Source organism: Lagopus muta, chromosome 1 (assembly GCF_023343835.1).
Source record: "Lagopus muta isolate bLagMut1 chromosome 1, bLagMut1 primary, whole genome shotgun sequence".
Classification (NCBI taxonomy): domain Eukaryota; kingdom Metazoa; phylum Chordata; class Aves; order Galliformes; family Phasianidae; genus Lagopus; species Lagopus muta.
This window is the reverse complement of record NC_064433.1, coordinates 14,909,882-14,924,803: the sequence shown is the minus strand read 5'-3', so window position 1 is coordinate 14,924,803 and position 14,922 is coordinate 14,909,882. Positions and strand designations below refer to the sequence as shown.

Sequence of the window (14,922 nt, the reverse complement as noted above, 5' to 3'; positions counted from 1 at the left end):
CTCCTGCACATGATGGCCTCATTTATTTACAAAGTCATTTTCACTCCAGGAAGAGTAAACTTTGGTGATAGCAAGAATTCAGTTAACTCACTGCTAGAAACTAAAATAACATTTGTTTCTGATTTCTCAGAGAGCCAAACTTTACTGGTTTTGTTGGGATTATAGCTCATGCAGCCCACAGTATGTAAAACTACCAAAAATAAATCATTTAGGAACTGGCCTAAATCAGTATTTCCTCCTGGATGCATTTGCTTTCAGCTGTTTCCAGCACCCAGGCTTGCTCACTTACCAACAACATGGAGATCTCTGCATACTGTTCATTTTAAGCATACTCCAAAAAGGGGTATTTGACAAATTAAAATTACACAGAATTTATGACTGTTTTGCTGTTTCAAAACATCTCTTACATGTCTAACCCATCAACATTTTGTGGACTTGCCTCTGTTTGAAAAGTGTGACACTGAAACAGTGCAGACAGATTGCCCCTACTTCACGCAGTATGTAAATATTTCCCTTTTAATTTATGTAATTGACACTCAATCTTGTGTTATAACCAAAATAAGAGTTCATTATGTCCACCAAAATCTGAGCCTTATTTTCAAAAATGGCTACTTCTCAGAAACTGATGAGACCTTTGGAACACCAAAGGTTTAATACAGCAAAAATGAGAAATATCATCAAATGGAAATCTTCTCTTTGCCAGTTAATTTCCTGTTTCCTAAATACCCCCTTTAAAAATGATTCTTTTTTTTTTCCTTTTATTGCAGGATATATATATATTTTTAAGATTTCTTTCTTTCCCCTGAAGAAGTGTATGAAATCTGCTGCTTTACACCAAAGTCTCAGGTCTGGTCACAGAAGAAGTTTTATGCACTTACTTTATTCTGGCAATTTGTCCTGAAGTCCAACATCTGTTCCTTCAGATTTGAATTAACTAGCACCTGACCTGCTGAGGCCTAGGGCACCGCTTTGCCAGCTAGATAAATGTTTGATCCAAGTCCAAGTCTGCTCAATTCTTTCAATACTTGTTACACACTGGTTCTGACAGTATCATTTGTCAGTATTAATTACATGTTTATGAAGAACCATTACAATATGCCTCAGGGCTCCATACTAGTTTCACGCTCTAACGTTATGTTGCTGGTACAAATATTCTTTGCTTTACAACATGAATTATCTCTGTATCTTCTTTTTCTACATTTCAAAAGTATTTACCAAAAATGTACTCATGAGTAACAAGAATGCTATTTGGTTGAGCATGCACACAGATCAATTATCCATCATTTGTTCTATATATTTTCACTGTGGCTTAATCCTCACAAAGGACAGTCTTTTTCATTTTTTATTCATGCCATAATACCAGGGAGATACAATGTGCAATCAAATGACTTTTCTCTGACTGTACTCGTTCTCATCCTGCAGATGGACTCTCACACTGATGATGGCACTCTCACACTGACAGTGATTCTCACTCAGCACTTCTGCTTCCACTTGCACAACTTTCACTAGTTGCATGAGGTGAAAGAGTTTTTACAAACTCTTCTGTTTGGAACAGGACCTTCTGATATTTCTGAAGCTGTTAGCAGGATGCCAGCGAGGGTGCTGATATGGTGCCCCCTGAGCCATGTGACAGGCAGCAGCTCAGGCAGCTGAACACCCAGCCATGCGCAAGCACAATTGTGAGACTACTAAATAATGTGTGGGCAGGTCAAACCGAGCTTGTCAATTGAGCTGAACAGCCCTGATCTGAAACGTCCTTACCAAAACCTGCACCGAAAACAACACCTTTATTCCTATTTAAATGTACCAAATTCAAAACTCATCCTCCTGCTTATGTTGTAGTATCCATGCTTAATGAATCCTAGGGAGTTTGTAACGTTTTCTGCGATTCCACCTGTGCATAAGGCAACCTGTTGAGGCAAACTCTGACTTGTCTTCATCCCCCCTCCCTAACTACCTTCCTTTCTGCTCTCTTTTTTTTTATAGCATTTACAATAACAACAGTCTCAATTCACTTCTTGGAGAAGTTATGTCAACAGAATGTCAAAAATGATGACACGAAAGCCTTCACTGCTCTGCTCCCAGTGAGTCAGGGAAAAACAGCAGTTCCTAACAGCCAACATGTAATACAATAACTAGCTATAATTACACTGTGGTTTACAGAACAAGGAGATAAGCTCTCTAGGAAAGCCAGCAAGAAGTATCATTTTTTAAAATAGTAGGAGTTGCTGCAAGAACCAGCATGGCATCCCAATAACAGCCAGTGAATGAGAACTGCAACTGTCGTTATAATCTGCTGGGAGTACCCCTTAAGTCCCAAATGATAACTCTTTGTCAGCTTTATGCTCTAAGCTGTATCCTTTGCATTGCTCCTCCCCCAAATGACTTGCTATGCCTGAGTTACACATGAGACACGGATGTGGTAAAAAGAAAAAAAAAAAGGCTGTGAACAATAAAGAAATGTGAACAACACTGAAGGAAAGCAGTCTTTTGAGGATGTAACTTTACAGAACCATTTGGAAATACATAAAAATGGTATTACCGCCATCTGCAAATCCTGTTGCGGTGATGATGGGCACAGCGACCATGACCATGCCACAGCTACTCCAGACGTACTTCATCAGGAACTGCTCTATCATGATGTACCATAAGCGTTTGGATAAAATGAGATTCATTTGATCTGCCAAAGCCTTGTAGCTTTTTTGCAGTTGTTTCATTTCCACCTACAGTTTAAATAAATACATTTATGCAATACAGCAAAAATATACATGCCATCCAAGATACATTCACACATATGCATGAACCAATCAAGTATCCAGAGCTGTGGTCCCTAAGTGTGCAGTACTCCATAGTCACAGTGCTGTATTCTCATATTCTAGCAGCAGAAGTGCACAGCTTTATTGAAGCCAGAGGACCTGGCTCTTACTTATGTCACTGTCCCTTTATGCCACATTGGGAAGCTTTCAGTTCTTTTAGCATCTGATATATATAAGAACATATGACTTGTCACTATAGCTGACTCTAGCAATCAAAACAAGATTGATTCTACATCCTTTAAGGAACATGCAGCTGAAGAGTTTCACAGCAACCGAAACTCCTCAAATTGTAAAGTGTTTGGGGATCAATTATCTCTGACTTAAATCTGCAGAGCTCTTTGCTGAAATCCTTCTTGTTTTTGTGAACGGCCTAGAGGAAGAGAGAATTATCCCAAGAGGTTTAACAAGTCAAAGATAGTTCCAAGTCAGTATGACATCATGCACTCAGTTCAAGCCAGAAGATGTGGGAACAGAAGAAACTGTTTAATTTAGCTGTACTGCAAACACTATGGTAGGCAGCCCTGGAGAACGATCGCTTCTACCAAAACAAACCATCTGCATTATATAATTGTTGCTTGGACTGAAAGAGTTGGCAACACCTCAGGCTAGTTACCGGTCTTCATTTTCACCTCATGTGAAACCACTTGTTTTTCCAAGTCATGCTTGAAAGCTGTAACAGCCAAAATTCACTTCTAATAAAAATACTAAGAATTCCTTCATAAGGTGGCTTTAAAACAATCCATTAGTTTATGTAACTATGGCTGCTGAAGTACTGTACTTAAGCTATTTTAAGGCTCTGATGACTGCATCTTTGCTTAGCTATGTAAAAGAGTGTCAAAGGTTGTTTTGGTCTCTGTGCTATCACGAAGACGTCCCCTAGACTTTCTGCTGTGGCTTGCTAGTGATTCCTGAAGCACTAAAGCTGGGAGCTCACAAACAAGGAAGGGAAAAGAAAAGCCTGGAAGAGTTAAGAGGAGTGCACTGGGTGGGGAAAAAACAATAGTGACGATCGGCTTTCTAGAAAAGCACAGGGTACAGCTGCAAAACAGGAACACTGTCAGAGCACAAGGGAACTGCACTCTGCTCCCCCCAGACACTGCCTGTGAGATTGCATTTTCCTAGGAAACGGGAAGTGCAAGCTGTAAACAGGTTTAAATGTCAGAGGGACCACAGTGTGTGCACAGGGTGGCAGGGGAAGCACCGGTCAGCTCCAGTGCTGAGGAAGCAAGCCCAGCACACTCAGATTTCCCTCCTTACCTTGTGCCCCCGGTAAAAGGCGATCTCTTCCACGTTGGCGATGATGCGCGAGTGCATGAAGCGCAGGTAGCCCTTCTTGTGCGCCTCCTCGGCCACCAGCTTGCCAAACTTGGGCGAGCAGGCTTTGAGCACGCGGGCCGTGGCGTAGACAACAAGGCCGGCCAGCAGCGTGGGCCCGATGGGGTTGGCACCCCGGGAGCGTGCCGTGCGGATCAGGGTGTAGGAGGTGAGCATGACATCCAGGATGGGCTTGGTGAGGTTGGAGTAGAGGTGAGCCACCGACTGTGAGAACATCATGATGTCCTCGGTGAGGGACTGGTCGGGGTTGGCCAGCCGCCCATCCATGCTGATCACTCGGTAGTAGGTCTGGTTGGCGAAGTAGATCTCGTAGGCATGATTCACCAGGCGCGTGCGGAAGGCGAGGGCCAGCTTGCACTCCAGGTACCGGATGGTGCTGTTGACGAAAGTGGCCGGGATGGCGATCATCAGCCATTTGACCAACTTGACGACAAAGCTCCGGGGCTCTTTTTCCACGATGCTCTTCACGATCTTCCCATCGAGGGCCGCCACATAAATGGAGAGGAAGGTCCTGGAAACCAGCGCGATGGAGTGGAGGCACAACAAGCCGAGCTCGGCGCTGACCAGCTTAGGGAAGAACAGCCTGCGCAGCTCCAGCAGCTGTTTCAAGAACTCCGCGTTGACCGCCGGCGAGGTTCTGCCCCGGCCGCCGCCGCCCTGCGCCGCCCCCCGGCCCGGCTCAGCGCGGCTGCCCGCCCGCCTCAGCCGCCGCCGGAGAACGGGGTAGAGCACCTTCAGCCCGTACGCCGCGGCCAGCAGGCAGGCAGCGCGCTTCGCGGCGCTGGAGCGGCTCCATTGCAGCCGGCGGGCCGCCGCGCGCAGCATGTGGGTCATCGCGCCCGCCCAGCGCCGCTCCTAGCGGCGGCGGCTCATGCCCGGCAGGAAGGCCGGCCCCGCGGGCTCCTCGCCGGACTGCCGGGCCGGGCTCCCGCCGCGACAGATGCCGAGTGAGCGCTGCTTCCCCCGGGGTGACGGTTTCCTTCCCGGCCCGGCGCGTTGCACAACGCGGCCCGGCCCGCGACACGCCATTGGCTGCGCCGAGCGGGGCGGCACCTCCGGCGACCCGGCCGCTCCGCGCCGCTCGTCGGCCGCAGGCTCGGCCCCGGAGGCGTCGCGGTGGGACTGTGGGTCGCGGGCCTTCGGAGCTCCGTCGGTTCCCCCCCGCGGCCGCTCGGCCCGCCTCGCCGCAGTCCGCGGCCTCTCGGCCCGACCGCCGGCCCCGCGCCCCTCCCTGCCGGAGGAGGGACTCGGGTCGGAAGCGCGGCCCGGCGGCCGAGGGGCTGCGGGGGGTGCCTTCCTGTCATATGCGGGTGTGTAACAAAGCGTTTGTCTGCCGTGGATGAGGACGAGCGGATCTGGAAAATGCACTGCAGGCGTTCAGGGAGCTCTCCCCTAGAAGTGGGCAGGGGCCCGTGCACCCAGCTGTGACCCTGCACGAGCACAGGCAAACTAAGCCGCGTTAGTGTTATGGACGAGTCCTTGGGTAGAGAGCACTGATCAGGGTTGGACAGTAATGCAAGCTTAGGGGTGAGCAAATGGTTTGAGAGAGCTTCGCTTCTTTAAATCAGGCAGCGCATCCTCAGCTGCAGGTGCTGTCCAAAATGCCCTCGGGCTGAGATCAGCAAAACACAGCCAGGCAGCATCCATTGCTTGCTCCCTCCTTCGGGGTTGCTCAATTTATTTCCCTAGTGCACTGGAAGTTATGTAGAGATGTGGAGTAATCCTGGGACTTACTGGAATTTCTGCCACTGAGAACAGGGCAGAGATCTGGATAAAGGTCCTTGTAGCTTTTTTTTTTTTTTTTTTCAGTGCACAACTCAAAGCATAGGAAAATGTCAAACTGAAGTGGAGTAGTACAGTAGTACCGCTAAGTTTCAGTTACTAAACAGGCCTGGGTTCACCGCTGATGACTTTGTCAGCAAAATAAAAAGGTTGCTCAGGGCACTGGCAGGATATGTGGCTGAGAAAGCGCCTTGCTGAGGGCTTGTCAGTCTTTAATTCTGATCTGCAGTTAAGCACTTCGCATTCTGGCTTGCGAATATCACAGCGTGCTCTTGGAGCTCTCTTGCCAAACCACAGTTATTTGCAACATTTCATTACTCCAGCATTTTCGTACTAAGGGAGAGTTCACAGCTCTCTTTCGGTTCTGCATGTCTGCTGACCTTTCACTTCAGACCTTTCGGTGGCTTGGTAGCAGAGCTGTGAGTGTGGGTGTACACCCACAGTTGGGTCTGCGGGGAGGTTTAGGTAAAGCAAATCTGGCTGTGCAGTGTTTCAGTCAATGAATGCAGTGTATTTCGATTGTTTTCAATCTGCTACCAACACTGAACAGGACTTCTAAAATATGCTTCTAAAATATGCTGCACCATGTACTCTGACATGGTGAGAAAAGATTTCTGGATTTTTTTTTAATTTTGAGCTGTTCATGTATGTACTGGAGTGGGGCTTTGGTTAGAGCCAAGTTCAGCAGAGGATGATCATACAAATCCTTACTCAGCTAAGTAACTCCCTGAAGTGCTTCCAAAGTTTCTGTTGATTTCAGTGTAATCACTTGCATGACTGTGGAAAGGCACCCAGAGAACTAGTCGGCATTATGAAGTGAACCAGTGACAAAACATGCCTTTAAATTCAGCAAGGGACACAAGATGTCTGACATTTGATTTTGAATTTGTAGTAGAAGAAAATGACCTATGCCTACTTTAGAAGCTGTTTGCTATAGGCATATACCCCAGCATACTATCCAAATGTAGCCATTTGTTTGGGATCAGGTGATCTAAGCTGAGCAAGAAAGGGTGAAAATGGGGATAGAGTATTGTTCTGGCAGTACTCTATCCCTTGTTGTGACTTCAGGGATATCCATGGTTGCTGCTGTAAATTTAAATGCCGCATGACCTGTAGTTTATGAGAATGTGTGCATAAGGGACCTGAGTAGTCTGGTCGACAGTATAATCCATGGCAGACTGATCACAAACAGCTCTTATTTATGACAGTGACCTGATTCTAGACAGAATATTGCTCTAAAAGTGCAAACTGGATACAGGGAGATGGAGAGGGAAAGGACCCAGTCACAGTGAGCTACTGACTAATGATATCAAATGAAGAATGACACTTCTAATGCTTAGGCTCTAGAACTTATGAATCTTAATATCTGGATTTTTTAGATTTATTTTGTTGTTAGATTAATTTATCATTCAATCATGATAACTCAGCTGAAACCAGCAACTGCAGAACGCAATTATGCGAAGGGTTTGTCTATTAGATGCTTTCAAAATCTCAAATATGTTATGTTCTTTTTTCTTTGCACTGCTAAAGGTTTATCTTCTCAGATCTTCAGAAAAAAGTGCTAACATTTCTGCATTGATTCTGCACTGTAAACATGAGATGCATGCTACATACAGGTGTAAGTTGTAAAATCATGGAACTAGTATCCATTAGTGATGGTTATATTTGCACTGCATCCCAAATACTGCATTTGCTGCCATCTTTCTATCATGACTCAAGAATTAATCTGAAGGGACTGCGGCTGGTGGGTATGACAACAAAAATTAATCTATTGATTAACTCTCATTTGGGAGACTTCTAAATATTAACAATAAGCAAGCTGGTTCAGATCATTGCTCCATGTTTTCAGCTGTGAGAATTTCATGAGACACTGAGTTTTCTTCTAAGAAATATTTCACTCTTACAAGAGGTTTCTGAGTGTCTTGAACTCAGATAATCTCTTACATAAGTAATAATATCTTTTGACAAGTTCCTCAGATCTGTTTAATGTGTATGAAGAGGGTCTGCTTGTTTGGACTCTGGCTTCACAAGATCCACTTTATGGCCGTCTGTGCCTGTTCTGGAAAAGACATTGAACAGCAGAGCTCCCTCACTCCATACCACTTCTGAGTTTGTCAGCCTCTGTCCCATATCCACACCCAGCATGAATGCAAGAACTAAATATACTCTCCACCCTCTCCTTTTGGCCAGTGGCAAGACCTTCCATTTTATTTCATAGACTCTTAGAATCATAGAATGGCCTGGGTTGACAAGGACCCAATGATGGCCTACTTTCAACCCCCCTGCTATGTGCAGGATCACCAACCACTAGACCAGGCTGCCCGGAGCCACAGTTTTACAACTTCCTTTTTAAAACTTTCAGATTTTCCTTAAAAATGCTATCAAGACTATAGCAGTCATTCTTTTCTACATGTTTATAAGGCATGGCGTCTGAAAGTGGAACACATCTGCTGGTGCTACACAAGTTGATTTTCTGACAGGATTTTGCTCTTGGTTGGTGTGTAACATGAATTATTTCAAAGTTTATACCTGCCAGTATGCTGTTGTCAGTGGTGCTGTCCCAGCAGATGGTCTTTCAGACAGATACAATCCCACATTCTTCTCAGCTGGGCTTTGAATTTCAGTCTGTGTAGATCATGTGTCTCTGAGGTGGATGGTTTCCTACATCTCTGGCTTCTCTGCTATCTAATCTGTGGGCTAAAGCATCATTTCTTTCCATTTATGCTCACTTCCAGCTCCTTCAAACCTATTGTAATTGAGCTCAGCAAGGAGTGTACATCAAGAGAAAGAACCAGAAGAGTCTCTCATCATGCAATTTCAACACAGCAGGGGAAAAAACGGCCTTCTGTTGTATGTTGGGGTAGTCATTGGTTTCAATACATGTTTTATTTAAACTGAGGTTGATTTTAATTCTTTCTACTTGTTCTACAAGTGTGTATTTCACTCTTTTATAGATTTCCCAAATCCCAAATGAATACTACTCATCTCGTGTTGCACAATTTACTGTCATTTTTTTATGATGTAACGCTGAAACCTGGTACATGAACATAAAGAAACCCACTGTGTTTCTCGTTAGATGCTTGGCTGAAGATTAGTATTTTGTGGTCAAGCTTTAAGAAAAATTGGGTTTTCTGAAATGTCTAGATTTCTTTGAACTAATGCTCTTAGGGCAAATCAAAAAGGCCAGCTGTTCTTTAAGGATGAATGGGGGAAGGGCTTTTAGTCAAATTAATTGAAAGAGGGTTCTGTCTTTGAAGATAAACTATTTTTTGAAGGGGAAACTTTGTTTTTAAAACAAGTTTTGACTGTTAAATTTTCTAAAAAGGGCAAAATACTTTAGGCAAAATAACCAACTAAATTCATAAGAATAGTATTACTGTATTTCTGAACTGCCTTGTTTCTCAAGAAGGGAAATTGGTAGAGGAGTTTTCCAAGCAAAAGTTTTAACTTGGAACAGACTTATTTTATTTTATTTTATTTTATTTTATTTTATTTTATTTTATTTTATTTTATTTTATTTTATTTTATTTTCAGTAATGCATTCATAGTATTAAATAATTAGGTCAATGTTAAGGCATGTAAGTAAGTCTATATGGTATTTAAAAGTACCAGAAATTCCCACCCTGTACAGAGGACTCAAAAGCATTTTAGGTACTCTGCATGTTTTATATAGATATCTACAGATGGATTTAGTTACATAATACTAAATTTCAAGATCAAACATTTTGGAGAAAAATCAAAATTAGAAATATGTGAAATGGACATACACTAAAATAATAAAAAGTAAAGTTGTAAAATATTAAAACATTCAGATTTAACTGTGAGAGTTTCAGGGCTGTTTTTTTGCTGTTGTTGTTTTGTTTTTTAACTACACATTAGTGTACTTTTAGTGATCTCTTCCCTTGTTATAATCTGCATTAGACAAAGGTACTTTATGAGAAGTAATGTTACAATGGAAGATTCATAAAGAAACCAGTTCTCAGAAATGGTTTACAAAGACATTTTCCCTCTCTTTCACTCTTTCCAGATTTTGCATAAGCATCACCAGTTCACTCAGAGCAAAGACTGTCCTGCTTAAGGAATGAAGGGTATTCAGATCTTCAGGATACAGTAAAGCTGTAGACAGCAAAAGACACTTTCATTTCTTGCAGTTTCATTTTAGTTAGCTTCTTCCTCTATGGGTTGGGACACAGTGTAGGAGCCAAACGTGTTTTGAGTCATCCATCCACCAAATCATACTTGATAGTACAGGAGTTCAAAGGGGATTTACTCAAAGCTGCATGTCAGAATCTGTGTGATCAATGTTTCCATACCAGCCCTCCTGGAGAAACCTGGTTTTCCATCACTTCCATCATACCACTTTGGACAGCTTTTCAACATCACTTTTAAGTGGAGCTGATTTGATAAAAAAGAAGCATGTCAGAGGGGAAATCTCAGTGCTGTAAGACCACAGCCGCTTTATTTTAGTAACAAGTGGAAAGCTGTTCTGAAGAGCCTGCAAAATAAATACTTTCTGAACAAATTACACTGAAGAGTTTTTAAAATGTTACAAATACGGAAAATCTTCAGGGTTTTTTTCTTCCTAGTACCAGTTGCTGACACACTGAGAGCATCTACTTATTCTGTTTATTTCACTTCCTGGAGAAGTAGTTAAGTTCCATGAAGCTCACCATCAGGAACTTTTAAAAATAAATAATGTCCTGCAGTTATTTAAAAGTCTGGCATCACTCCAAAACACAATCAACTCATTTGGAGTTTTCAAATATTGACAGTGAAGGTGCAATGTTTAGAGTCTCAGATCTTATTTCAGTGTTTACTTTGCCTTACAGAAGAAGAAATATTTTTAAATTTTATGACCATTTGAAAGGGTGCTTTGGCTTTATCTGGAGAGATGAATTCAGGGAGGGGAAGATTTCTTACATTAAAAGGAATTGTTTGAATCTGCCACATCACTTTTCTTTGATTCTACAAAGTACTGTTACCTACTGGATTCAGTAAATCAAGCAGAAATAAAAGTGTAGTTTTTTCCTTTAGATCCAGATAATGATGTGAAAGTGTAAGTGTAAGAGTAATACCAATACTGTGTTAGGGGAAAAAAAGACATTGTTAGACATAATATTAACATGTCAAACATTTACACAGGGTGGAAATACAAACACAATAGAAACTGATCAAATGAGTTTAGTCTTTCATTGTGATCTGTCATAGTTGCTGATGAGTTGTGCATAAACAAGCTCTTCAAAATCTTCCATGTAAAGTATATATATTTATAATCTAATGGTGCTACAATAAACAACAAGGCTTATTGATCAGAAATATCTGAGCTATCGCAACAATAACACATTCTGTCCAACAACTTTGTTCAATTTAACAGGTTATGTTAAAGAAACAGGCATTTTCACTTTTCCAATCTTCTAGCCATGGATTCTATAAAAACACCATAAAAATTAAAGAAAATGCTTGGCTAATTTTTAATATTAGTCTTCTAACATCTACTCTGAGCACTCTGCTCACTGTTGTACCAACAGCTATCCAACAGGTACCTTGAAAACTTAAGATTATTCAGTGCAGTAACACCATGGGAAATTTATATATAAAATTGTACTGGTGGTTTTGTAAGTGGCAGCAAGTTGCAGGCACAAGAGCGAGGGGAGCTGTGTTGTTCCCCATTCAGTCCTGGGACCTCCTACCCTTTTGTGAGGGTGTGCCATAATTTATCTCCAAAACCTTGTCAGACATCTCCAAGAATGAGGGTGCCTGCTAGCAACAAATGCTCATTGATTCCCCAGCATGCCTGGGGAAGGGCAGCATTTATCTCTTGCCCTACGAACTGTGCCAGTTGCAGCAGTGGCACTACAGGCTGAGCCTGACAGACTGAATGTCAGCTGCTCTGTAACCCACTCCAACAGCTGTGCATTTCATACACACGGGACAGCAAAAAGGCTTGTGATTCCTTGGCAAAGGGGAAATGGATTGTGTCAGCAGACTCTAAGGGACTGGCAGTGGCAGAAGAAGGGTGGCATCAGCCAGACGGTTGCCTACTGCACGTCAGCCCTTTGCTCTCCTTGTTCTCCTGCTCTCTGTCTCTGTGTCACACTACCCCTCTTCTCTGTTAGCATTGGGAGCATGGAGATCAGCAGCCCTGGTGCTGCTGGTTAGGAGCAGGCCCCACAGGAGAGCCCTGCCCAGGGCTGCGCACCCACCGGGGCAGCTCCCCATCCTCGTGGCCGTCGCCAGCTCTCCCCCTCCCCAGCACTGCCAGGGACAGCCCTCCCTGCTTCCTCAGCAGCAGAAAATGAACTGGGTGGGTGGCAGCCGGTGAGTGAAACTCTTCAGGGCCACCAGAAATGGCTCCATGCCAAGCAGCACAGCTCTGTGTTTCAGGCCTCGTGTCCCCTCAGAGACCTGCAGGGCCACGGCATGGCCTGGCGTCCCCTCAGAGACCCGCAGGGCCACGGCGTGTGGCACCCCTGTGTCCCCTCACAGACTGTGCATATCTAAGATTCACTGAAATATTTTAAAAAATCACCTATGGGTTGATAACATTAAAAAAAAAACAGCATAATATTCAGTTTCTTTGGGTCCTGTACGTCTTACCAGTCAGAATTTTAACCCCTACTGTTTTTGTCAGCATTTGAAAGTAGCTTTGGTAAACACGGTTTTATACTCATCCTGACAGTATGTGCAGAATCCAACTAAAATAAAGCCTTACGTATCTGTAAGGCTCTCCAGACAAATGGAGTTTCTGAAAGCTGCTGCAGAGAGTTGACCTGGGCTGCTTGTCAGGTGCCTACCTGTGTCACGCTGCCACAGGGAGAAAATGTGAAAGGAAAACCTTGTGGCTTGAGATAACAGCATTTCTTTTAAAAGAAAAGGAAAGTGCATGTGAAAGCAAAGGGAAAAAAACCAAACTATTCTCTACTCCCTATCCATGGACAATGTCTAGCCACTTGCTGGGAAGTAAGGCCTCAGCATGAGCAGCAGTTGCTTTGGAAGATTTGCCTTTGTACAAATGTACACCCCTGCCTATACCCCCACAATCTTTCTCCTGTGTTTATTGACATCCATAAGGTATGGAATAACCCTTTGGCAGATTTGGGTAAGATCCTGTGGCTGTGTTCCCAACCCATCTCTCACCCACCTGGTTGGAGCCAGCTCTGATGTGGTGTCAGCACTGCTCAGTGGTAGCCAAAACATCTCTATGGTGTCATGGCTGCTCTGGCAACACGTGCAGAGCACAGAACTGTGTGGTATACATCATATACACACATATAATTTATATTTATGTACTTTATCTGTGTAATTATATGTAAATTTATATGCATGTGTTCAGAAAGAGCGTGGGTCCTTTCCAACTCAGGATATTCCATTCTGAGTGCTATAAATTTGGAGATAGTATTACAAAAAAGAAAAAAAAAAGTAATTCCAAGGATCTATTCCATATTTTTAACCATTACATAAATATGCAACTCTTACTTGACCCAAACATTGCAACCATATTCAATGTGTTCACAACAGTGACCCAGAACTCCTATTTTAAGCATGGTGTCCTGCAACCAATTGATTTAAAACTATGTTTAGCAAGTAGTTAAGGTATGGCTGTTTGCTATATAGCACAAACAACAGCAGCTTAATACAAGTTGTACTGACAACCTCTTTAATCTCTCTTATTTTTTTTCCTAATGTTCACAATATGCCATAATGTGCTGAAAGGCAGAAAGGTGCGATGTGCTCTTTTGCTTTCTTTGTTAATGTGGTTTTGTAACTGTGTTGCAGCATGAAATTGAAAATTAGAATAAATATTGACAAAGATTTCTTGCTGTGTTTTAAAAGAAGTGAAGATTTGATGAATTGTTTCATTGCAAGTTAAATACCTGCAAGTTTTTCCTTCTGAATGTTCAATATGTTTTATATCCCTGAGATAGAATGGGACATAGCCTTATTAAGTAAACCAGGACCAGGCAAAGTGACTTCATCAGAGTTATGTTGAGTTCGCTACCTCAAGGTTTGACCCATTATAGCTGAATTTGCTTGCAAAATTCTCAGTAACATTTATGTAAAGCTCAGCCCACGACTCAAGGTTGTACCTTTATAATTAAAACAATAATTATTTGCATCTTTCAGGAGCAGAGTCATACTAAAGCAGGAAAGGAGAAAGCAAAAGGTAAATGGTTCTAGCCACCATGGATTTTATGTTATGCAATTGATTGTGTTGTTTCACTGTGAAAAATCTTTCAAAGCAATAGGAGTGAGGCACAGAACTGTAGCGTAACACTTATGTGTTTGCCTGACTGTACTTAACTTTTAGAACAGAAGTCTTTTTCTAGATTGACTACACTGAATTCCAGCAACAAGAGGAGAGAGGAGGAGAAGGCATGAATGAACAAATGAATGCTCCCAATTCAAGTTTTACTGAATTGCTTCTGGTACTACATTTTGCTTGCTGAAGCAGCAGCTGTTTCTAGTAGATGCTAACAGATTGGAAAGTTAAAGATTGTAATACAATACGTGGAAAAAAGTTACCAAAAACATGTTGGGTATATTAATCACACGTAATCTACAAGAAAATCCCTTGTCATGTAATTCAGGATGACAGAAGGAGAAGTTCAGAAGAAAAGCCTGTCCTTTTTTTTGTCTTAGGGTCTTCAGTTTTTAATATCCCTCTTCTGTTTAAAGTAAAGATGTAACATTAATTTATTCATTTCTGGGGCTTGCTACTAAAGATTTTTGAGATGATTATTAATACTCCTACAAAATGGAGATTTTCTTTACTTAATGTCTACAAATAGAATTCCAGTGTTACGCAGAATTTTCTTCTTGATATATTTAGAATTACAGTCATATTCCTTCTTGTTCCTTGCAACATAAAGCATTTCCAAAGTCCCGGTCATAGAGGTTTTTCTTCTTTCTCTTTTGTCTCTCTCTCTCTCATTTTCTTTTTTTTTTTTTTTTTTTTTGGTCACAAGACCCTATTTATTGCATCAAGCAA

At 42.5% G+C, this 14,922-nt stretch overlaps 1 protein-coding gene across 1 annotated transcript in view; it reads right to left on the bottom strand.

The window, feature by feature from the left end:
• Positions 1 to 5,160, bottom strand: part of ABCD2 (ATP binding cassette subfamily D member 2) — a 45,591-nt gene extending 40,431 nt beyond the window's left edge. The window contains exons 1-2 of the mRNA XM_048964721.1: positions 4,074 to 5,160; positions 2,543 to 2,723 (exon numbers count right to left, since the gene is read on the bottom strand). Coding sequence (XP_048820678.1) covers positions 2,543 to 2,723; positions 4,074 to 4,985 — 1,093 coding nt within the window. The 5' untranslated portion in view covers positions 4,986 to 5,160. The remainder of the gene's footprint in view (positions 1 to 2,542; positions 2,724 to 4,073) is intronic.
• Positions 5,161 to 14,922: the final 9,762 nt, after the last annotated feature.